Source organism: Xyrauchen texanus, chromosome 22 (assembly GCF_025860055.1).
Source record: "Xyrauchen texanus isolate HMW12.3.18 chromosome 22, RBS_HiC_50CHRs, whole genome shotgun sequence".
NCBI classification, from domain to species: domain Eukaryota; kingdom Metazoa; phylum Chordata; class Actinopteri; order Cypriniformes; family Catostomidae; genus Xyrauchen; species Xyrauchen texanus.
The window spans coordinates 8,036,456-8,061,965 of NC_068297.1; the positions used below are offsets into that span (position 1 = coordinate 8,036,456).

General features: G+C 37.0%; 1 protein-coding gene across 1 annotated transcript; it reads right to left on the reverse strand.

Moving 5' to 3' along the window:
* Positions 1–716: 716 nt before the first annotated feature.
* txndc16 (thioredoxin domain containing 16) lies at positions 717–25,215 on the reverse strand. Its single transcript, XM_052153430.1, is given in 20 exon segments — positions 717–1,626; positions 8,945–9,135; positions 9,226–9,395; positions 10,395–10,536; positions 11,099–11,183; positions 12,601–12,734; positions 14,642–14,810; positions 15,035–15,094; positions 15,792–15,938; positions 16,433–16,553; positions 17,654–17,714; positions 19,533–19,699; positions 20,221–20,377; positions 23,058–23,148; positions 23,244–23,365; positions 24,168–24,232; positions 24,234–24,243; positions 24,332–24,405; positions 24,484–24,566; positions 24,746–25,215. Coding segments are annotated over 20 exon segments (2,430 nt in total). The 5' UTR covers positions 24,900–25,215; the 3' UTR covers positions 717–1,399.
* Between the last annotated feature and the right edge of the window lie 295 nt (positions 25,216–25,510).

Here is a 25,510-nt window from a genome sequence, read left to right on the forward strand (position 1 = left end):
TATTTTAATTGCAGCAGGACTCTTTGTGCTTATTTGCATGTCTATGAACAGATCCACTTGCATGTGAAAACATATGTGCATGCAGCCACACAAGGTATATGTTTGCATAAGAAGGACATTAGTGCATTCTCTAAAAATGTGCTATGCAAGATGCTTCCCCAAAACATTTAAGGTTTGCTTATTGGATTCAGATCTAGGAAGCACAAACTACAGATGGAAGGAAGGTGGTTATTCTGATTAAATTAGATTTTGTTTTTCATTTGTTAAATGTGACGGTAATTAACTTAAACAATGCAGTCAGCCAAAGATGCAGCCTCTTTCCGGTTTGACGTTACTCTTTCCATCATAGAAACAGCAAAGTAAAAGAACCATGAGAATACATGAAGGATGAATCAAGGAAACCACAGTTCCCATCCCTCTTCTTTCGTGACTGAAGCAACAATCGGTGTATGGCTCACAATTTCATCCACATGTGGAGCTCTATATATATATATATATATATATATATATATATATATATATATATATATATATATATATATAAATATATATAACACAACTGAAGATTATTCTGCTTTCCATAAACATAGCGCAGAATACAACATCAATAAATCAAGAACATAAGGATAGCATGTTTTCTATTTATGTTTCTTAACGTAAATTATTTGTAGCTAAATGCAGTTGGGTCCAAAGAGACCACTTAGAAATTCTGGCTTTTAAATTCTACATTAAACTTGGAAATATACAAGGTTTTAGCATTTTGAAGAAAGATTAAACAAAGAGTTTTAATGATGTAAAATATATATGAAATGTTTAATATTTTGCACTATTTTAAGTGATTAATAAATAAGCAAAGATTTGCCCAAATTGTGGAGATCATACCAGGTTGGGTGCTTGCTGACATAAAATGTATATCAAACTTTTCACTCAAATTGTTATGCTGATAGCATAAAAAAGGTATTAGATTACAAAAATGCAAAACAGAAGCATTTTAACTGGTTGTCTTAGGCCTTTAGACCCCAATGTAAACATCAAAAGGTTTGAATGCCACATTAGGTCAATAAATAAAGTCATGGCGCTAAAAATAAAAACAAGCTTGTGGGTATGCTGATTTATTTTGATTATATATATATATATATATATATATACACACACACATGTTGATTTGGAGAAGAAATCTGACAACAAAGTAACCAAGTCAGAAATAGCTTGGTAATAATGACATTCGGATATATACACATTTCTACAAATAGCATTGAAAACATTAACGGCACTTTAAGATGCGGAACATGTAACGTGAAACCCGGCAGCAGATGTCAACCAGCCTGTATGTGAAATGCTTACTAACACTCAAGTGACATGAGGAAAGCTCATTTCCTGAGAGGGGTCTGTGTTGGCTCTATAGTTCCGAGTGCTGGTGAGGTGCATGGGGGTTTGGTGATGGATGCGAGGTTTGTCTTTGGTTATGGGCAACATCCTTCTTCCCTTGCTCTTTGTGGTCTTCCCTGCCCCCAGTCTTCATTTTAGGACCCCTCTGACTTGCATAACCTGGCACTTCTTGGTCTATTATTGCCAAAAAGTCATAGAATGGCACAGGAGGCCCCCATTTCCCATCGGGGATCACACCTAAAAAGAACAGTGAAGAAACAACAATATTATTGACATCTGTCAAGTCAGTGTTCCTTGAAAATTGATGAACAACAGCTAGCAAACCTTGCTGAAAAAAACAGTAAGCACCACTTTTGATGGCGAAACGGCATCATTTACAGTGAGTAAATTATGCTTTATACCTGGAAATCTGAAGCAGATGAGTTTACTAATGAGAGACAACTGCTTCCAGATGTCTTGGTGTGGAAACTATGCAAGAGTAAATTGATCTACCACAGGAATACCAGTCAAGCGGTCACAAACCTCATGGCTGCATGCTATGAAAGGCTGGCGGAATGAAGGAATGCAAATATATCTTAGTGTGATAAGAGAAACACATGAAATGTATCGCTGAAATTAACAATGCGTCAAGCAAACATCTAAAACATGGCATTCAATGGACCAAAAATATCATTATAAATATTTATTTCAGGGGTTTCCAAATGATAGTATGTAACACACTCTAAGAAAGGTTAAAATGGAGATGTACAGATCACAATGTTATCCATATTTGGAGCTCTGTTTTTGTACAAAACTTATACAAATGAAGGGGTTCGTTTTTTACATAAAAGTGGAACTTTGTTTTTTATCTAAAAAAGCAGATTCAAACATCAATAAATCATGTATGTGTTAGAATAATGTGTTCTCCTAAAAATGTATCATCAATAAATTATTTGAGGGGGGGTGGGGGGGGGGGGGTGAATTGTCAGCTTTATGTAATCCATTTGTGTTGGTAAAACATGAATATTTTTGGTTTGGTTAACTGACACTGGGCAGGGGATTTCGAGTTCTCATGGGACTTGATCAGAAAAATAAATGAAAAAATTAAAGTATTATTTCATGTGTCTTTGTGAAAGATGAATATAAAGGGGGAGACGGTTTTGTTTTATGTTGAGACTTTGTTATGTTGATGTTTTAGGGGTTACCATTGTGGTGAAGTAGAATACACATTGTGTATTCTACTTCTTGCTTTATTAATGGAGCAACAGATGTGCTAATCATAACATGATGGCAAAATTGCACTCAGCAGTGCTTCTCACTAGCACATAATTAGTATGCTAACATTCACTGTTACTAGCTAGAATGTAACTTAAAGAGATTCATGAGTTACTAGAACATGTCTTGTTTTGTTGGGTTTACTCTATTCCTTCAGCTTGACTTATAATATTTCACTTATAATATAGTAATTAGATTTATAGCAAAATCTCCTTCAAGACTTAACAGTAAATGTCCACTGTTATGATTGGCTCTCTGCTCTTGACTGACCAGCTGTCTACTTGCCATCTCACTGTTCACCACTACTGGGCGTGGCTATGGAAGTAATGAGGCAAAGTTGTCCTTGATGTTTTCTTGTGAGGCGAATACATTTCTATCATAGTGTGACGTCACAATGTAGAGAAAGTAGACAATGCATCGTTTTAGATGCTTGGTTTCAACAAATGCTCTTTTTGCAGTGAGGAGGAAGTTTTGAGTTCAGAAACGTACAGCATGTTTTTATAGTACAATGAACATGTACTATAAAATGTAATTATGTCATGAACTCTTAAAGAAAACACATTTCAAACATGTGAAACCAATGTCTATGACTGAATCAAATTCAGACAAATGTTATTTTTAAATATATTTTTTGTATATTTCAGTTGAAAATTCCAGGGGTTTGCAAGCTATTATTTGCCTGGAACATACAATTAAAAGGAAATGATGACTAACATTCTACCTAACACTTTATTTTGTTTTCTCGCAGTTGAAATAAGCTACACTTCCACCATCAGGCCGAACAGTTCTCATCGTAAAACTGTATCGTTCCATGCTGATCCGGGCCAGTTGGCACGGTTACAGTTTCTTTTTCCACAGTGGTGCTGTGAAATCTGGAGAATCTACGTAACAGATCCATCTGTTGACGATGGCGTGAGAGGTAAACATTGGAGTGAGTGCGGCGCGCTATGGAGGATGAATGCATATTCCAGCTTTTAGGACTACTTTTTTCCCTGGTTTTACTCTGCTAACAAACAGCAAATTCACAGACCATGTTGCAAAAAGGAAAGTAAAGAGAAAAAGGCGAGAGGTTTACCAACATTAGCTGAAGGCTTGTTTGCCATCAGAGTGACTGAACACGAACATGCAGAAAGGTAAAAGTTCCCAGTCTAGCTAGAAAGGATATTTATTGACAAAATGTTCAATAAGCATTATATGAAAATAGTAAATGAGAAAATAGTGTTTTGATGTATTTTGAGTTGAAACGAGTTAGTAATCTAATTCCCTGATGAAAAAGGCATGTAGAAAAATAAATGTAGGCTACAATACTAGTTAAACCATCATAAAAAAGATACACTAAATGGGTTGCCACGTACTAAACCCATTTTACCAGCATGGTTGAGAATGTTTAGATAACCGAGCTGAGAATTCCGGTTTGTAATCGTGCCAAACAGTGCTCAAATGGAAATGCTTCTGTAACCGTTCCATTCCATCCTCAGAACCGTTTGGCCGGATGGTGGAAAAGGAGCTATAGTCATAAGGGGTTTGGAACAACATAAGGGTGACTAAATGATGACAGAATTTTAATTTGGGTGAACTATTCCTTTTAACTCAAATTCGACCTTAACTTAGAAATTACATTTCCTTATTTGTATGTTGTTTTGGATTGTAAATGTAAACTAAGCCTAAATTTGGATAAGAACTTGAATAGCAAGATTTGAAGCTAACATAAGCCAGTAGTGCCAACTACTGTAAAATTGTCCTCATATTTTTATTAGGAAATGTTGATGGACCAACACTCTGATGAGTCACAGATGCATGATATTCTCTGAAGAGTGTAGCCTGCTTATGCTAATGCCTGTGGTGTAGTGGGATTAATCAAACTGCTGTAATGGTTGGCCAGTCTGATGAAATCCATAGTAACCAAGCAAACAACATTGTTATTACTCAAATTACAGGAAAAGTGGACATCTGGATCTTTGGAATCATTTTTGAAGGCGTCACTTTTTCTATTGCCCATCCTTAGGGTTAGGGTTTTTAAAATCAAAAATATTATAATTCATCGTGCATTTTGTCTCACATCTCTGCATAGATGTGAATGATACCTCAAATCATATTGCTTGTTGAAGAAAGGAGTGCTATTATTTTCCTAAGCAATCACTTGTGTTTTTCCCGTTTGCTGAAAAAAATCCTATAGATTTGCACTGAAGGAGACCCAAACCATATCTAGAAACAGAATAGTAATTCAATAAAAACCACTCAAAATACCCTAGCAACCATATAGCAACTATATAGCCCTGAGCCACTGAGGGCCCTAAACTGCAATGAGTTGTTATTCTTAAAGGTACAATAAGGAATTTTGGACTATCTTTCGACATCTGTGGTTGAAACATAAAATGGCAAGTTAATTGCAGAGGAATATATATATATATATATATATATACACTCACCTAAAGGATTATTAGGAACACCTGTTCAATTTCTCATTAATGCAATTATCTAAACAACCAATCACATGGCAGTTGCTTCAATGCATTTAGGGGTGTGGTCCTGGTCAAGACAATCTCCTGAACTCCAAACTGAATGTCAGAATGGGAAAGAAAGGTGATTTAAGCAATTTTGAGTGTGGCATGGTTGTTGGTGCCAGATGGGCCGGTCTGAGTATTTCACAATCTGCTCAGTTACTGGGATTTTCACACACAACCATTTCTAGGGTTTACAAAGAATGGTGTGAAAAGGCAAAAACATCCAGTATGCGGCAGTCCTGTGGCCGAAAATGCCTTGTTGATGCTAGAGGTCAGAGGAGAATGGGCCGACTGATTCAAACTGATAGAAGAGCAACTTTGCCTGAAATAACCACTCGTTACAACCGAGGTATGCAGCAAAGCATTTGTGAAGCCACAACATGCACAACCTTGAGACGGATGGGCTACAACAGCAGAAGACCCCACCGGGTACCACTCATCTCCACTACAAATAGGAAAAAGAGGCTACAATTTGAAAGAGCTCACCAAAATTAGACAGTTGAAGACTGGAAAAATGTTGCCTGGTCTGATGAGTCTCGATTTCTGTTGAGACATTCAGATGGTAGAGTCAGAATTTGGCGTAAACAGAATGAGAACATGGATCCATCATGCCTTGTTACCACTGTGCAGGCTGGTGGTGGTGGTGTAATGGTGTGGGGGATGTTTTCTTGGCACACTTTAGGCCCCTTAGTGCCAATTGGGCATCGCTTAAATGCCACGGCCTACCTGAGCATTGTTTCTGACCATGTCCATCCCTTTATGGCCACCATGTACCCATCCTCTGATGGCTACTTCCAGCAGGATAATGCACCATGTCACAAAGCTCGAATCATTTCAAATTGGTTTCTTGAACATGACAATGAGTTCACTGTACTAAAATGGCCCCCACAGTCACCAGCTCTCAACCCAATAGAGCATCTTTGGGATGTGGTGGAACGGGAGCTTCGTGCCCTGGATGTGCATCCCACAAATCTCCATCAACTGCAAGATGCTATCCTATCAATATGGGCCAACATTTCTAAAGAATGCTTTCAGCACCTTGTTGAATCAATGCCACGTAGAATTAAGGCAGTTCTGAAGGTGAAAGGGGGTCAAACACAGTATTAGTATGGTGTTCCTAATAATCCTTTAGGTGAGTGTATATATATATAATTTTTTTTTTTTTTGTTTTTTTTAAGCTGTGCTTTGGCACTGCACTTCTACTAGCTACACCAAGAGTCACTATATCTATATATAGTACCTATATCTGAAGATATATATATAAGACGTATAACTGAAAGAAAACAAATACACTCACCGAGTACTTTATTATGAACACTATGGTCCTAATAAAGTGCCCAACATGGTCTTCTGCTGTTGTTGCCCATCAACCTCAAGGTTCAACGTGTTGTGAATTCTGAGATGCTATTCTGCTATCTACAATTGTACAGAGTGGTTTTCTGAGTCACCATAGCATTTCTGTCAGCTTGAAACAGTCTGGCCATTCTCCGTTGGCCTCTCTCAATAATTTTATGCATTGTTCTGCTGCCACACGATTGGCTGATTAGATAATCATGAAAAGTATGAATAGGTAGATGTAGATGTACCTAATAAAGTGGTTGTGAGTGTATGTCATCTGAGCAAGTTAGTAGCATTCATTCTTTTATTTGTTTACGGATATGTGGTAAATGCATAAGGATGAATGACGGAAGCCTGAATTTTCCCGAAATCTAACCCGACAGCTGTGGTCCACCCCGCTCTCCACAAAGGCTTACGGCAGTGTCTCGGGGTCGAGCAAGAACACGGTTTTGAATTTCCATTTCTAACAGAAAATTAAACCAGAAGTCCTTCATAGTGTTCCTTTAAGAATGTAATTCATCAGTATGACTATAAAACCTTAAAGTTGGCATATGGCTTATTTCTGTGACGTGGGTGGGGGTGAGGGGGATCCAATACTTTTTTAACAAAAAAATGCGTTGTGGACTAAAAAAGGTTGAGAACCCCTGCACTACAGGGTGTTTTTTTGCCACTTTTATGTAAAAGCGCAGTGGAGAACGGAGATAGAAAACTCTGGGGAGAAGTGGGGGAAACGGGATATGGATATATCAAGTAGCAAGCAAGATTCAAACTCTCGACGCAGCCCACATGAGCATCACTGCTCAACATGTTGGAGCATACGAACTAGTGTAGCTTTAATACACACGGACACTGACACACATTGCAGATTCATATTTCCAAAGCTGATATTAAATAAAACGTTGAATCTGGTTGGCGCTCAGAGATTGAATTCTTTCTCTGATCACAAAGAAAAGAGAAGTCCAAACCTGTTACACTACTGCCCTGTCAAAGATGCAGGACCACTAAGATGCTAAAACACTTAAAACACAGTCTTACATATGACTATACAAACAGTCTAATAAAAACCAAGTGGCCATATAAAAGAGAGGAAACAACCATTGTGTTTTTTCCCCACTGTGTTAGGATACACTTTTCTATTAACAACTACTCACGAAACAGGAACTTATGCTGTAGCTTTCAGCAAAAGAACGTTTCATTACAATTACACTAATGCTTCAAGGATTACATATATATGATGTGTAGACAATTGTATTTCCTCTGTGTTAAATTGGCGTATGATATGTAATACTTATCTTATGTTGCACAAAGTGCTTCATCCATCCTTGGAAAACACACATTTAGACAGATAGATGAAGCCATTATTCCAAAGTGCAAAATGCTGGTATGACGAGCCAAAAACAAAGTCCCCAGATCCCAAGTGTCAAACAGAAGGTTTCAGGGAAATAGCACAAAACAATCAGGCACAATTAATGGATACAGTTTCCTCTTGGGTTCATAGGAAGCAGATGGAAGGTGGTGAGAAATGGGTCCAGGTTTTGATGCTGACACCATCAGTGGAATGGAGCTGAGGATCTTTGGAGAGATCTGAGAGAGATCTGTATATGTAAGGGTATCAACAGAGCTCAGTGCTAAATATGAGTGATTGGGTTTGTTTTTGCTGCAAGCAACAATGGGGATTGTATTGGGGGGGTTCAACAGACTTTGAATGGGCAGGGTGTGATCTGATAAATATTTATGCATGTATGAGTACTTTGTGCCAGCTTTTCAGGGATGTGCAATGGCTGATTACTGGCACCAAGGGCATGAGGGAATCGTTATGCAACAGACATTCAGAACCAATAAATGTTGATAAACAGTTACAGGCCTGTTAAGGACACATTTAGACATCATGACTTTGTTTTTTCTGAAGAACACAAAATTAGATAAAGAATGTTGCAATGGTGATTTACATATAATAGCAATGGATAGTGACTCACTTTAAAGCTGCTTTTGTGTTCTGCAGAAGAAAAAAAGTCATATTGGTTCATAAATGAATGGGGGATTGTGGCAAAAAAGCCACTGAAAGTGACAAAATGCCCCGAAATTCAAAGAATGTCTCCCTCATGGTTTGCCTCTTAACATCTGATTATTTTCTAATATTTTTTTGTAATCCCTAACACATATTATAACAAAAATGATGCTGATTTACATTTCTAGGTAACAGGCATATGGAATTAATTTGGAGTTTTTATACATTTTATAAAGTACTTTACATAAAAGGATGATTACAGTGTTTATTACAGTGTCCTCATATAGGTAACATTTATAAAGATATAAGGGACAATTATTGCCACATAATTAAAAAAAAGTTAATTTCTGACCCTGGTTTGGAGTGACATGATGGTGAGAAATAATGGCAGAATTTTCATTTTTTTGTTGAACTATCCCTTTAAAAGCTACAGAACACAATGTACACTCACCGGCTGGCTGTTCCCTTCCATTCTCAACACCACGTAGCCACTGCAGGACGCTCGTCTCCATTAGGGGGCGCTCTGAGGGGAAAAGGAACACCTCTCCTCCAGCGCCCAACTGTGACACCACCAAAGCAGGAAGTGGAGGTACAAATCCAAGATACTTCTCCAAGACAGACCTTCCAATAGGTGTGCGACCCCTACAAAAATCAAATTCCGAAGAATTAACAATTAATGATGGCTTTATTTAAAGTGACTACATTCTAGTGACAGCAGATTATAACACTCACAGATGGATCCAACAAGGCAGGAATGAGTTCAGCTGTCCAGAGCTCAGCAGATTTCTGATCTCTGTTAAAGACTTTGCATTGTCTGTACCATCTTCCTTTCCAATGAAGAGAATTAGCAAAGGTTTCCCAAGCCCCAAATACCAAGGTAGATTCTCCACTGTCAGTTCAGGCTAGGTAAAAAGACAGAATAACTCAACTAAAATGTTTTCTGATTGTAAGTGTACAGCTAACCTGCTATAGACTTACTTTAGCCCACCAAATGGTCTCTTCAAACATGTTCTTGCGCCAAAAAAGTTAGGCCAAGTCCACACTAATACATTTTCATTTGATAACACATTGATTTTGCTGTTTACGCCACTTATCCCCACTGTAATGGTGTTTTCCTTCACCGAAAACTGAGACTTTAGAAAGCACTATCAAAAACCATATATTTTGGAAATTAATGACGTTAGGAAACTAAAATTGGAGTTTTCAAACTTAAATGGACTAGTGTGGACATAGCCTTAGACGTAGCGGCAGAACGGAACAGAACGCAGCTGTCTCGAGGTGCATTGTTAAAAGCTGACGTACTCCTAATTTGACACGGCATCTTAAAGATGTGGCGCTCCTCTGTGAAACACTGAAACAACAGTCAAAAACATCAAGAAAAAAAAAAGTACTAAAAAACATGTTCTTGTAAAGGGCCCCATACATTGTAGAGTTTCTAGGGACTCCCTAAATGTAACATTTCTTTCTAGATTTTCTAGAGATTTGTGTTCTGCCACTACTAGTACTATGTTACATAACTTTTCAACTCGTTAGATATGACTCATGAATCAGTCAACATCAGCTTATACAAAGACAAATTAGACTATCCTATCCAACTTGTGGAGAAATGTGATGTCTGACACAGATGAAGGCTTCTAATCTCCTCACATCAAATGCTTCCAGAAACAAGTAGCTACAATGAAACTATACACTCTTTTATAGAAGAGAATGGTGCCTAACTACGTCAATAGAGAGTACCAGTCATTTCATGCAATTTAAATTCCAGTAAAACACTCATGAGTCCAATTTCAGGTTTCATCAAGCTACTGTTTGAAGTATGTTGCAAGAAAACTGGGGTTTATCTGAAATTATGTTCCTGCATGCAACAACATTTTGGACACCCACTATTTAAAATAACCTACAAACTGATCCAGCTCCGCTCTCTGTATGAGTGTGACTAGGTCCTTCGTCGATGATGATGATGGAAGAGCATAGGCATCACGAGGAACTCCAGGGCCACGGGACACCAGCAAAGCAGGCAAGTTTACAGACATTCCCTCCACCCTGGTCAAATACAGAGAAATCAACTGGAACACTTTTCTTACACTAGACTGAAGAATACACACATGTATCATCTTGTTAAAACACCAGCAGTTGAGTTGAGCATTTTCAATAGTTTTAAATGGAAGACATAGTCGAAACAATATTGCATAATCACAGGGCCGTTTCTAGCTCTAAGCAGGGTGGTTTTTTTAAACATACTAAAAGCTGCCAGTATGACTCAGGCAGCTGTTATGGCTCAATTAGACAGTTATAGGGGGCCCCCTTGTGGCCCAACAGGGAAGGGAGAATGTAACAAGTGCACGCTCAAAGCTTTTTTGGTCATCATGAAGCGCAACTACAAGTCGGGAGCGTAAAAAAGAGGAGGGAAAATCAAGCTACCTGGTTTGATTGTGTTTGTTTGTTGTCATGCATTACGATGCAACATGTTGCAAGGTACATGTTTTCTTGTTAGGTACAGTACATGTTAATTTATTATTGCATTTTTCTGTTTGTTTTTAATGCTCAGAAACGGCCCTGCATCATCTGAATAGTTGTGGATATATCACTGAACTCTATCAGATACCATTTTTCTGCATCTTTGTGTGCAAATAGGCCAAGAATTGTTTCTCCCCTGAGATGTCTTGCAGCTTCTTCAAATAAAGTCACACCTAAGACACAAAGAACAAATCATGTGCAAATATACTGTTCCAAGCTGGTTAAGGCCACCTAATATAAAGAGTGACCATATAATATTTAAAGGGGTCATAACATTGTTAATCAGTTCATTTCTTTGCCTTGAGATAAAATACACCATGCAATTCAACATTTTTGAACCCAAAATAGTCCATTTATTTTATAATGTCTATTTTCCACAATGTCCTAGACTAATAGAATTGAATAGTCTGCGATGCCTTTAGGACTTCTATGTCAATGCTTTTTGCATGTAAAATGAATCTGCTCTTACACACAGGCTGCAGGGTTTGCTGTTAATCAAATACAGCTTGCTTTGGCCTGCCCTTCAATAACATGCTCTTTGCAATTACTTTGTGAAAGGTTCACAAATCTTGAAATGTGCTGCGCAATCTGTTGAAGGAATATTCTGGGTTCATTAAAAATAAGCTCAGCACTACCACAAAAACTAATTTCAACTCGGCCCTCCTTTTCTTTAATAAAAAAGCAACCATCAGGGCTACAGTAAGGCACTTACAATGGAAGTAAATGGGGCCAATCAATAAATGCTAAAATACTCAAGGCTTCAAAAGAATAGCTTCAACATATAAACAATATGTGTATTAACATGAATCAGTGTGATAAAAATGGCTTACTAACCTTTTCTGTTATGCCATGATGACAGAACCATAAAAAACTATTATTAAAACAACTTTAAAGCTCAGATAATACACAAGTTTAAAGAACATTTGTTTAATTAAAGGAAGCGCTTTCATAGGATGCGAAACTTCACATTTCTGCCTTTAAACATTCCAAAATTGGCCCCATTCACTTCCATTGTAACTGCCTCACAGTTACCCCGATTTTTGCTTTTCTTAAAAAAGTTTTTGTGGTAATCAACATTCTGCCACAAATGCTGTCAGTTGAGCTTCACTTCTATTAAACCCAGAATATTCCTCTAAAATCAGACTGTAATGATTCCGGACCTTGGTAAAAATAAACTTCAGCCACTCCAACCCTAACGTTGGGTTCTGCAGGGATATGCAGAGTCGCTACAAACATTTTCCTCTTAAAATGTGTTCTTCAGTGTATAAAAGTAACCATATCTATTCGATTTACTTCTCACTACATAACCACGACTGGGAAGGCAATGGCAAAGTTTCTGAACACCAAACAGGCTTCATAGACGTGCAAATGTGAGCAGTTCTGTGATAATGATAAAGTTATGGAAGTTCAGAACAAGTATTTTTGCAGCTCACTTTCAATAAAGGGTCTTTCTAGACCAGGGAAGATGTATTGAGTTAGCGTATGTTTTATCGTACATCGAAGATGATGAAGGAAAATATGACCCCTTTTAATATCCAAGTTTTTGAAATGTTAATAAAGCAATGTCTATTGAGAAATAGAGCTTTCTACCAGGGTCTTGTGTTGAACTGAAAAGGCCCAGCACTCTGACAGGTGACAGATTTGCATGTTTACTGTACAAATCACCCTCTAAGAATGACAACACCTCAACAGAGGAGAGAAGGAAAGGACTGGAGAGCTGACTCCTGAAAATCAAAAGAAAAAAAAAAAGAATGAGCAAAAAATGTCAGGACCCATATTAACCAGAAATAGTCAGAAATTCACTTTTTTATTAAGGGGCAATATTTGCCCCTGAATTAAATTTTTCAGGAGCATTTTTCCCTTTATGAGGGCATTTTTTCTCTGCCTCATTCATAGTCAATTAATTAATAAAAATGTTCAAGACTGAGAATCTGTTACCTATTACACTAAAATGTAATCAAGATCTACTAATTCTATGCCATAAAATCTATAACTAGTACAATAATAGAATATTAAGAACTATATCTGATGTTACAAATAAAATACAGAAGGATTCATTACAAGGGCATTTTTTGGCCCTGCATTTTGAAATGCGGGGGGGATTTTTGGTGGCATTTTTGCCCTGAGCCCCCCTTAATTTCTGACCCAGATAGTAACCCATTAAATGTGCACTGAGTGATTTATTTGCTAACTGCTAAACTTTTCAACAGAATGAAATTAATATTATTTTAAAAAAAAACAAATTGTGTAAAATGATGTACACTCACATGAACATTTGGAGCATATGGTGCCAGGTGCACATGCATGAGTGCCACCATGTTGAGATCACAAGACCAGCTAAATATTACTCTCTTCATCTCAATAATCCCCTGTAATTGGACCCTTTCACTCGTTAAATACATCGGTAACTGAGAACGTCTGTTTTTTGAGCAATGCTGAATCTACGGCGCTGCCATAAAGACTAATATTACTGAGTGCACATTTAATAAACAGTGTTAAAGGGAGGAAGTATAACACAAACATCACATGCTTAATCTTGATGTCTTGATGAAATAATATTGGCTTTAAAGGGATAGTTCACACAAAAATTAAAATTCTCTCATCATTTACTCACCTCATTCCATCCCAGGTGTATATGACTTTATTTCTTCAGCAGAACACATTTTAAGAAAAATAGAAAAATATCTTAAAATGCAAAAAAAAAAAAGATCAATATTTAATCACTTTTTAACAATAAACCATCACTTCCGTTTAGCACCAGAGTGCGCATTCACGAGAGCGTTAAGTTTACGCGGTCTCTCGTGTGACGTATTCATGTTGGCATGTTATGGACGTAATCTCACATTCTCCTCTTGGTAGGGACATCCAGGATAAACACACAAATGCACCATTGGGAGTAAAGAAACAGATACAAATACAGATCTAAACCAAAACCAATGAAGCTTCTGAACAGCGTTCCTCCTTCTCACTTGTAAACAGCACTGCTCTTCCGGGTGTGTCGCATGTGTGTCAGTTCTTGCGTGGACATACTAAGGCGATTATGTCACATGCGCATACCACTGCTGACCAGAAGCAATGCTTTATAGTTAAAAAGTAATAAAATATTGATCTTTTCGCACCAGAATTGATCTTGTCGCTTTAGAATACATTAATTTAGCGGCTGGAGTCATATGGATGACATTTATGCTGACTGTCTGTGATATTTGGAGCTTCAAAAGTCTGATTACCATCCACTTGCATTTCAAGGATCTACTGAGCCAAGATATTTTTTAATTTTTCTTCAAATGTGTTCTGCTGAATACAGTCATACACACAATAAGCCTGGGAATCTAGTCAGAGAATTTACTGTCAATTAATTTGTCGACTTTTGAAGGTATACAACACATAAGATACTACAACTGTCTCAGTAAACATCTGTAATCAAAAGTTCAAAGTAACACATAAAAACCTACAGAACATACAGTACAGAATAAAGCAAGGTCAGACTGGAGTCACAAGACTCTCGCACTTCAATCATCAGACCTCTAATTTAACCCAAAGACAGCTCTGTTTCAGGTTACTGCTGAGTGACAGACTAAAACATACCCTGAGGATTTGACCTTGTGTGTATAGAGAGAGACGACATACTCACAGTAGAATGAACCTGTGAAGGCTCTTGGTTCCCAGCATGCCCCTGTAAGGCTGAGCAGCTTCCATGGGGCGATAGACAAGAACAGTAGGGAAGGAAGTGATATTTTGATCACTGCATATGTCAGTCCATTCACCACAGTCTACAGCCGCCAACTCCACACCACTCACACCTGAAATATGCGTATCATCATGTAATTTCATTAGATAACAAAATATTAATCCAAGCACCAGTTATATTAAAGAAACCTAGCACAAGCACACTTTAACAGCAAAACATTTCACAAATAGAACGTTTTAAACGATAAAAGATGTACAGTTCAAAATGAAGTAGCAAATGCTTTGCTTCTCTGCCAAAAAACTTCACAGAAATTATACATTATTTGGAATGCTTTACCTTCAAGGCCATCAGCCACTTCTATAAATGACTGAATGAAAGCGATGCAAACAGCATCCCCTAGAGGACAAAAGTGGACATCACATGTTTTTTTCAAAGCAAATGTCTATCTATATATCTACAGCAATCTATTTGCAAAAGTACTAGTGTTAATGTGTATTCATTGTAAAAATGTATGGAATCAATGTAACAAATACGTTAAACTAACCAAATTAAGGAGGTAACATTAAAGGTTATTCAAAGAATATCCCTTATATTATCAAAAGATATATCAATGAAATGAATGATAAATGTGTATTCTGTAAAGATAAACTAGAAACATTGTCACCTCGTACATTTTTTTTGGAATGATGTCTCTCGATTTATGTGCAGAAAAATAAATTGTACACTCTCCCTCAAAGAAAACAATGTTTGACTTATTTTTTACTATCGTAACAAAGATGCCAACCTTTCTTTTATAACCAGTTTCTTAACTATATATAGAAGATTCTTTATCAATACGATTAAATGGTCAGAATATAAATCTAATATTCATTTATTTCTGATCTTATCATAAGATGGCAAAGTTACAGTAAAGCACAAAAAAGTCTTTATTTATTTAACTTAACAGATGAATGATTTTTGTCTTTTAAAACCCAAGCGTTGCTTTGTTTTTTGTATTGTTTGTATTGTATTTGCATGTTTAACATGCTTGCTGTTTCAATAATAAAAAATAAATAGTCCAGCAAATAAAAGAGTGGGAAAATTTGAAACTCACATTTAAAATAGAACAGCACTGCTGTGATATCATTTCCTGTAACTGTAGTTTGAAAGTTGTCAGATGTGAGTTCTGTAACTGACTCTAAATCCAGCATAAGATCTCTGTCGCGATGCACCGATTCGGACACCTCGTCATCAAGGATATCTAAATGGCAAAAAAAGGAACCAATTTAAAAGGTGCACTCAGCAATTTATTTCCTCATTTAAAAAGTTTTACTTCTAAAGATATTAATAGTAGTTTTGAAACAGGAGTATAAAATCATGACCATTAGTCATATCAGTAAACTTATAAACAGTAAAATTTGATATGGGGCAGGGGTGTCTCATGGGGGCAGCAACGATAGCATCACATGACCAGCACAATACTACACGCTTAATCTCAGTAACTGCCCTCTTATTGGACACTTTCACTCATGGATTAAATCAATCAAGGTTTACTAAACATAGTATATTTCTACAATGGCATTGGTAACTGAAAACTAATGTGTTTGAATGATGCAGCATAAATGCAACTAGGTGTGAGTGTACGCCAATACTTGAAAAAAAGACTGAGTGCACCTTTAAGAGATCTACAAATTAAAATTGCACTACTACATAAAAACATGTTTGCAAAAGGCAGGCAATTAGGTGACATCATACCAAGATCAGACCAATGTTCCTCATCTTCTTCTTCTTCTTCTTCCTTGTAGTCTTGCAAAAGATCTTTGCTAAAAAGTTTCACAACCTCTTCTGCGCTATTCAGGGTGAAATATTTCACTTCCTGTAGAGAAATGTTATTGTTGAAGAAAGAATTTTTGAAGAATCATTGCTCACTGATTCTTGAGATAAGAGTTTTATTTTTTTAATACTAAATTAATTTGAAATGGATATATTTGTTGACAAAGGTCTCAGCTAACGAACGATGTAAGGGAACAGGTTTTTTTTTTTTTTTTTGTCACTTATTCACTTCATTTGTGTCAACTCCGTCAGACACACCAAAAAGCGTGCTATTTTAATTTGATTCATCCAGCAAGTGTAAAGTCTTTAATTATCTAATAATATTGTTCAGTAAAGGAGTTAAGTGATCAAATACATTCCCTTTTTTTTTTTCCTGTTTTCAAACTATTCTGAAAATTCTGATGGAGTTGACAAAATTTGATATTTTTCCATCTTAACCATGTGTTGTACACTGGAGCCATTTTATTCCCCCTCTGTTGATGGTGCCTCTATAAAGTAAACTAAAATGCCAAATTGATCACACAAATTTAACAGAAATTATAATAATGAGAATGACGGAGTTGACAAGTTGAAGCTGTGACCGCAGAGACTTATACATTGTTTGTTTAAAATATTAAAAATATAAAACGTACCAGACCACGTGTCCTACTGTTGCATCCACCATGAGCAGGAGGAGCGTAAAGGGGTACTCAGAGTTAAAGCTGATCAGGACATTTTCTGATTTATTCAGGATTAATTAAGAATCTATTTTTTAACGGAGTTGATGCAAAGTGAGGACACAACTTTGATGGAAAATATAATTTCAAATGTTCTTATTGTATTGCTTGATATCTTACAGATTCCTACCTTTCATTTTATATTGATATTTATTAATTTGTTGCCATTTTTAAACAGTTTGTTTAGCAGTTTAACATTGTGACCTCTTGCTGAGGACAGGTTAAGTTACATGTGCTTCCAAGTATAGAGAATGCATTTTAAAAAATTCTTACTTATAAAATATAAGTAAAAAAATGGCCTGAGTATACACATTTCCATTAGATTGAACTTTTCCAGTATTTTTATTGTTATGAATTTCTTGATTTTTAAAAAAAGATGACTTTTGTATACAAGACATGTTTTGTCCCTTATCTCAAGGGAACTGACCTCCTGTGGGAGTCGGTAAGCAGCGTTGTATTGTTGTGGAGTTTTCACATCAGCAGAGTCCCTGAAAAATAAAAAGTGAAAGAAGAAAGAAGTGAGAAACTGTGTTTTGAGCACTTTATATTTGGAGATGCTGTAATGGATGCTGAATTTGGATTGCTTCATAATCAATGTTGAAGACAACATGAAATCAAATGGACTCTATTTCTTTTTTTTAACAAATGTCCCTGATTTTATTGTGGACCATTCATTTACATGGAAGTGTGAGGATAAATTGGACGGGGCTGCACAGAGTGACACCACAAATAGAAAACAAGAGATCAACAGAATATCCCGTCTATCGCCGCAGCGGTTTAGGACAAAAACGCTGATTAGCGTGTAAAAGGTACCTTTTATCACGTGTTGTTTGATGTCTGGTTAGTAAGGATGTGGTGTGACTGTGGCTGCCTTTAGCCTCTTCAATCTCTCTTATTTTGATTCATCAGTACTCTGATTCAATCAAATAAAGCTGGGCATAGAAAGGCATCTATTTGTTGACCTCAAACTCTTCAGACATATTTAGAAAGTTCTGTTCTCTGGTTTGTGTTCAGCTCTGTTGTGTTCTGTTGTTTCTAATGCTGTGGTGGATAAACAAAACAAGTTTTTGTTTGGGCGGCCCATCTCATGGAAAGGCCAGTATCTGCTGCTCTCGTGCACTCTCATTAGACTTCTGAATTAAACGTTTGCACCCTTTTGAAGCTTGAAGAGGTGGTCATCATAAACTGCAATTGTGTGTATCAAAATGTCTCCCTTTGTGTAAAGAATAAAGAATCTTAATAAAAACATTTTTAATATTATTCTTGCTATATGTCCCTACCAACTTTCAAACCAATCCTACGCCCTTGGTTATAACAAAACAGGGGTGAGTAATCAATGCCTGAATTTTCATTTTTGAGTGAACAATCCCTTTATGGTGGGATATGAGAAAATATTTTAGCACCAAAATGTTACACACTACATTTTTTAACTGCCAATGAACAACAGCATATATTTACAAATTAAAATTTGCCCATATTAGTAAAATGTTTAAAAAAATCTTTGTTAGTATTATGATGTACTTCAGAGGATGGACTGATGCCAACTCCAACCATAAGACATGGGATACTTCATATGCCATTGTCTGAACCTTGGATTTAGGATGGACCACACCGAACCTCACCAAAATTACCGGCCAGGTTGAACTGCGTTTCACATCCCTGATCTCTGCCTGCATCACCTCGGTCCATTGATGGACTACGATCTTGAAATGGAAGGCATAGACTAACAATTGCCAACAAAAGCCTTCATCAGCCAATTAACAAGGACAATTGCATCTATGTGAACTTCTGCAGTTAATATAGGATGAACTTCAAAGACATTGGTCATTAATCTTACAGTTCTTAACTTAGTTTAATAATTTTAAACCATGACTTTAACTATACATAATTAATATTTACATTATATTCATGATGTTAGCCAGAGGGGAACTGGCCCCCACAGTGAGTCTGGTTTCTCCCAAGGTTATTTTTCTCCTTTAGTCAACATCTTATGGAGTTTTGTGTTCCTTGCTACAGTCGCCTTCAGCTTGCTCACTGGGGTTATTAATACAATTATTATTTAATTACTTATTTTTAAACATGATTAACAATCGTATTTTATCTAATTACACAATGATGATTCATCAACATTATAGACATTACAGTTTTATGGTCTGTTAGTGCCTGATCTTCTGTAAAGCTGCTCTGAAACGATGTGTGTTGTGAAAAGCGCTATACAAATAAAATTGAATTGAATTGAATTAGTTCATGAGAAATGATGCATTGACAATTTCATGGCGTTTGTTTTTGTTGTCACTAGTTCATACCTATGAATGAGCACTACGCCGACCTCCCCACGGAGCTGCAGGGCGAGAGTCTGAGCGGTGACCCGGTCCAGGTGCATGGTGTGGGGCTGACAGAACAGATACAGTATAGGAACACTGAGGTGTATATGAATCACATCTACCTCAGAGGGGTCACCTGTTGCCTCTGTCTGTCAGAAAACAAACACAAAATTAGGCTACGTCTTGGTAAAAAAACTAAAACAAAAAGGTAAAGGCTCTTATCTGGAACACTTGTTTTTGATTGGTCAATCACAGCATTTTGAAATTCAATATTTTTATCTAATGACCTAAACTGTATAATTGACTGTTCTATTGTCCCAGGCAACAGATTTTCTATATAGCTGTGCTACTTTCTCTCTCGTAACCCTCCACAGTCTCTTTCTTCTAACATAATCAAGTAAATAAAATGATGCTAGACTTAGTCTCCATTCAATTCATTGTATGGATAAAAGATGCAAATGAAAGTGAATGGTGATTGAAACTAACATTTTGCCTAACGTCTCCTTTTGTGTAAAACCCCCCGTTTACATCTGGTATTAAGATCACATCGCATATCACAATATGTGACCATATCGCATTTGAGGTGTAAATGTTAATTTGTCATGAATGCATCCGGTACAGCAGCGAAGCTCTCATTCTAAACCAGAGGATGTGGAGCACATTTTCTCACCACTAGAGGCGCCTCCATCAGCTGGAGAAAAGTGTGTATGTTGATGGTGTTAAGCGATTTCATCATAGGGGTACTGGGACAGGGATCAGACTGCCGGGACACACCTTTACAGTGCAGAAACCAAAGTCGTGCTCGCGAGGAAGAGGAATCAACAACCCTGCATGGACAAAAAAAAAAAAAAAAACATACATCTGATAGACACTGAAGATGTTATAGAATTTGTTATAATTTAGGCTCAAAAGATCCATCCAAAACATTCATTAATACAATTAAAGTTTAATATGTTATGATTGTTGGATATCCAAAGTGAAAATAGATTTAGAACAATACTGTGAACACATGGTTTACATTATTGTCTCTGTGACGAACTATGTCATGCATCACATCTAGGGCTGCGACTAAAAATGGTCGCAAATGCTATTTAAATTCTAGTCGCCACTGGAGACAGTGGGTTGTGTACGTTCATTTGTGGTTTCATCAGATATCATCTTGTGAGTTAATGAATATATTGAATATCGCAAATCTGGCGTGTCTCGCGTCACTTTCAATGTATCATGCAAAGAAACGTTTTTAAAAGAAAGGTAATTACTTCAAAACTACAGTCTCGTATAGTCAAACCTATATCCACACTTTATTTTAGCCCTGTTCCAGCACTGGAGAGTCAAATATAACATACAGTCTAAAAGTTTGTAGTAAAACAATCATAACTCTGTAATTTTAGTTATGCTGAATCATGTTCAGCCTCTTTGTATGTTACGTCATTGTTTTGGTCGATGCTCACACTCGTCTCTATGGAGTGTATGCACGAGCACGAGCACGAGCATGAGCAACATGTAGCTGGCTGCAGTTCACTTAACGGCCACAGGTGTCATTAATAACAAGGGTTTCTTAATCTTACATACCGCACCATTAAAGTGTGATTTTCCCTTACCTAAGGCAATGACATGAGGGTGTTGCATATAATCCCTTAGACACTCCTCTTAGCTAAACTAAACCGTTAAGGGATTTACTACAGTGAACCAGGTTTTACTGTAATAAAATGACACTGTTACCATGGATACAACATGTCCCTACCTACTTTCAGAAGATCGGAAATGTCCTGACCAATATTTGGGCAATTTTACTACATAGAAAATACTTTCTCCCCAATTTGGAATGCCCGATTCCCAATGCGCTCCAAGTCCTTGTGGAGGCGTAATGACTCGCCGCAATCCGGGTGGCGGCAGATGAATCTCAGTTGCCTCCGCGTCTGAGACCGTCAATCCGTTCATTTTATCATGTGGCTTGTTGAGCACGTTACCGCAGAGACATAGTGGAGGCTTTGCGCTATTCTCCGCGGCATGCATGCACAACTCACCACGTGCCCCACAGAGAGCGAGAACCACATTATAGGGGCCACCAGGAGGTTACCTCATGTAACTATACCCTCCTTAGCAACCGTGCCAATTTTGTTGCTTAGGAGACCTGGCTGGAGTCACTCAGCACACCCTGGACTCGAACGACTTTACTCGCTGAGCAACCTAGGCCCATGATTTTAACGCATCCATTTATACAGTTTATAAAGATGCAGAGAGCAGAAATTACTAGGCACATTTCTCTGTGTGTGTTACTATTAGATCGCCCTCCAGGTTGTTGGTGATTTCTCCTATTATGTGATGGTCAAATATACCCTGCAATAGTTTTTCTATCATGAAAAAAATCGCCATGACCTAATGTACTCAGTACACTTAATTGGTTCAATAAACTAAGCCATCTTGTTTTTTAGAAACCCTTCAACTCTTAACGTACACTTAAGGTGAAGTTTTCCCAACCTTAAGGTTTACTTAGAAAAATGGGCATTCTTAAGTAAAAAATAAATACTTAAGGGAAACCGAAAGGGATTATGACATTTTACTTGTAAAAAACCCCTTAAATAACCCTTAACGGTTATTTTCTGCAACTCCCTTTAGTTTAAGGTAAACGTTAGGGTGTTCTTAAGGGAAAATTACACTTAAGGTGCTTTATGCAACCGGGAACAAGTTAGAATAATATAATCAGATTCACTTTCTCAACGAATCAGCTGCCATTGAGCTCACAACAGGGAGCGCAGACATTTCAGAATAAGAGTATTTCGGGCTTCTTTATAATTAAAAGTTGCATATTATGCACCACTGCTAATTATTGGTTGGGATTGGAGTAGCTCAATAAACTGCATCTGGGATTTTATTCAATTTGCACTCTTGTTGTCTTTGTGCCTGGGGCCATCCGGTAACAGTGAAGAAAGACTAAGGCAAAATTTTAAAACATTTAAAATTATATAATATATATATATATATATATATATATATATATATATATATATAAGCTTTTGACACTTAGGACAATCGAGGGACTTGTACACAACTATTAACAAACATTAATTGATGCTCAAGAAGACAACACACTACTACATGCATACTATATGTAAATATGTATAATATAGATTCTGAAGAGCAGTACTAAATTAAAAAAAACTTTTATCTCTTATATTTGTATAAATTATGAAAGGGGTGTGAACATTTATGAGACAAAAGGGAATGCAAACTTATCTTCACATCTATATATACTGTATATTAAACTTTCAATGAATGGGTTATCAGCTGACTTCCTATCTTGTTTCTGCAATCTAAACTAAGAAAATCTGTGATTTGGCTACTAAAAACAGCCATTTGGCTCCTTAATGTTTCAGTTAAGAGCCAGTGGCTCCCAAGTAGTTTTTTTAGTCTGGAGCCCTGTCCTCTCCAAGATTATTTGGCAATTTGATTACTTATAGAGGGTTTGAAAGCACATCAGACAAATACAATTATTATGACACTCACCCCATATGTTTCAGGACTGGAGCTCCAGTTGTCTGAACAAACTGGTACTTTGTTCCATACACAAACGCTGCCTCCATCAAAGCACGATGCTCTATTCATAAAAATAAAAAATTGGTTTGATATATAACAGTTTCACACCAAACAAGAGAATTTAATCTAGATTAGAAGCATATGCACAGATCAAACCTGGAAGGCCAAGCACTTGTATGTGACCGACCACAACGTCTCTCTTTTGTTTGGCTGCACTCTCCACGCGTAGCAGCTCAGCAGGTGTGTGTGCGTACCGAACCTCATTGTAGAGGACAGCGCTAAACAGATGGCAAAGGGCACAATCAAAGTTCAAATCATGACCCGTGATGTACAGTGATCATTAAACCTTAAAGGGATAGTTCAACCAAAAATTTAAATTATCTCATCATTTACCCTCATGCCATCCCAGATGTGTATGACTTTCTTCTGCAGAACACAAATTAAGATTTTTAGAAGAATATCTCATTTCTGTAGGTCAATACAATGCAAGTGAATGGTGATCAGACCTTTGTAGCTTCAAAAATCACATGAAGGAAACAGACATAATCCATTAGACTCCAGAGGTTAAATCCATATTTTCGGAAGTGATATAATATGTGTGGGTGAGAAACAGATCAAAGCTTAAGTCATTTTTACTCTAAATCTCCACTTTAACTTTCACTTTTACATCTGAATGTCACGTGTGGTGCCTGTTTTGTTTCACTTTGACATCTGAAAATGAAAGTTAATGTGGAGATTTAGAGTAAAAAAGGACTTAAATATTGTTCTGTTTCTCACCCACACTTATTACATTGCTTCTTAAGATATGGATTTAAACACTGGATTTTTATGGATTACTTTTATGTTTCCTTTATGTGATTTCTGGAGCTACAAATGTCTGATCACCATTCACTTGTGCTGTATTGACCTACAGATCTGAGATATCTTATTAAAATCTTTGTGTTCTGCAGAAGAAAGGAAGTCATACACATCTGGAATGTCATGATGGTGAGTAAATGATAAGATGGACTTTTTGGGTGAGCTATCCCTTTAATACTAAGATAAACATTATTAAATGTAAATAGCTTTAACAGAACTCACAATAGGACATGAGAAACAATTGCGTTGACATCAAATACAGTATCAATGTCAAAGCTTCTCAGGACGCTCAGAGCCTCTAGAATATTATAAGACAAAACAGACTGTCAGTTTGGTCATGTTGCTTGGTTAAATAGATGCATGATACAAAACAAGTCAAATTGTACCTGAACAAGTACGCCTTGGTTAGTAGCTTTTCTCCTGAGCAGTAATTTGAAATAGATTCCTTTGAACAATTTACCTGTCAAAACAGTTGTTCAAACTATTTATGACCAGACAAGAAACCATATATATATATAACATTTTACATTTTGCTTACCTTTGCAACAGATATTCCATAGTCAAGTAAGGCATCAGCTGACATCTCTAGCTGCTCCATGAACAGTTCGATGGTGGGATTGACTGCAAGTTTATATATATTTATATATATATATATATATAAAATATGTATACATGACATATGAAATCCACCGATTCAGCAAATGCTGCTGTGTTTTATACTGATTCTAATACTCCTGAGCTTTGGAATAATTGTAAAAACGGTTCTGTCTTAATTTTCAACACATTTAACAAAATCTCACCTTGATTTCCAAAGTATATGAAGGATGTTTTTCCTGTGTGCATCCTCTCTGTGAAGCTCTGGCTGGACTCTTCAATCAGTTTGGATGTATTGGAGGAGGAACATTGTTGTACTGTTAGGCACAATAGAAATGCAACAAAATAGACGATGCGCATGGTTCCTTGTTCTACTTTATCAACCCGTTAACTGAAATCCATTTAAATTCATGTATAAGAATGAGCCCAGTAATAAATGGTGCTAATATTCAAAGAACACATCCAAACATCAAAACTGCCGCCTGTGCTTTGCTACTGAAGACATAACTTCTTCATGCACTTTTTAAAGTCAATCTATAAAAACAAAAAGGCTTTATCTTGCAAAGTGCATTGGGTTGCAAATGTAACCACTAAAAGTGCAAAGCTGTTTACATCCTCAAACACCAAAACAACATGCGCCAACTTTGCCCAATCAAACGGTTGGAGATTTCAAAGAGGCCTTAACGGTGTGCTGAACACCAATCAGAAAGCCAGAATGCAAAATCAGCACCAATGAGAAACGGCAGAGATTAGAGGCAGGGCACCAATAAATACATTTGATTGGGTTATAATAAGTAGGCGGAGCTCAAATCGTTCATCGGAGAATTTTCTATGAAAAGCCTGCCATTTTGGATCGAAAGCAACAATGATTTTCCATTCACTCAGTATTCGATTGAGAGCCAACATGGCGGCGCCAGCGCGTCAGTTTCCAGTTTCTTCTCACTGGTCAGTAGGCGGGCCTGAGCTGCAGC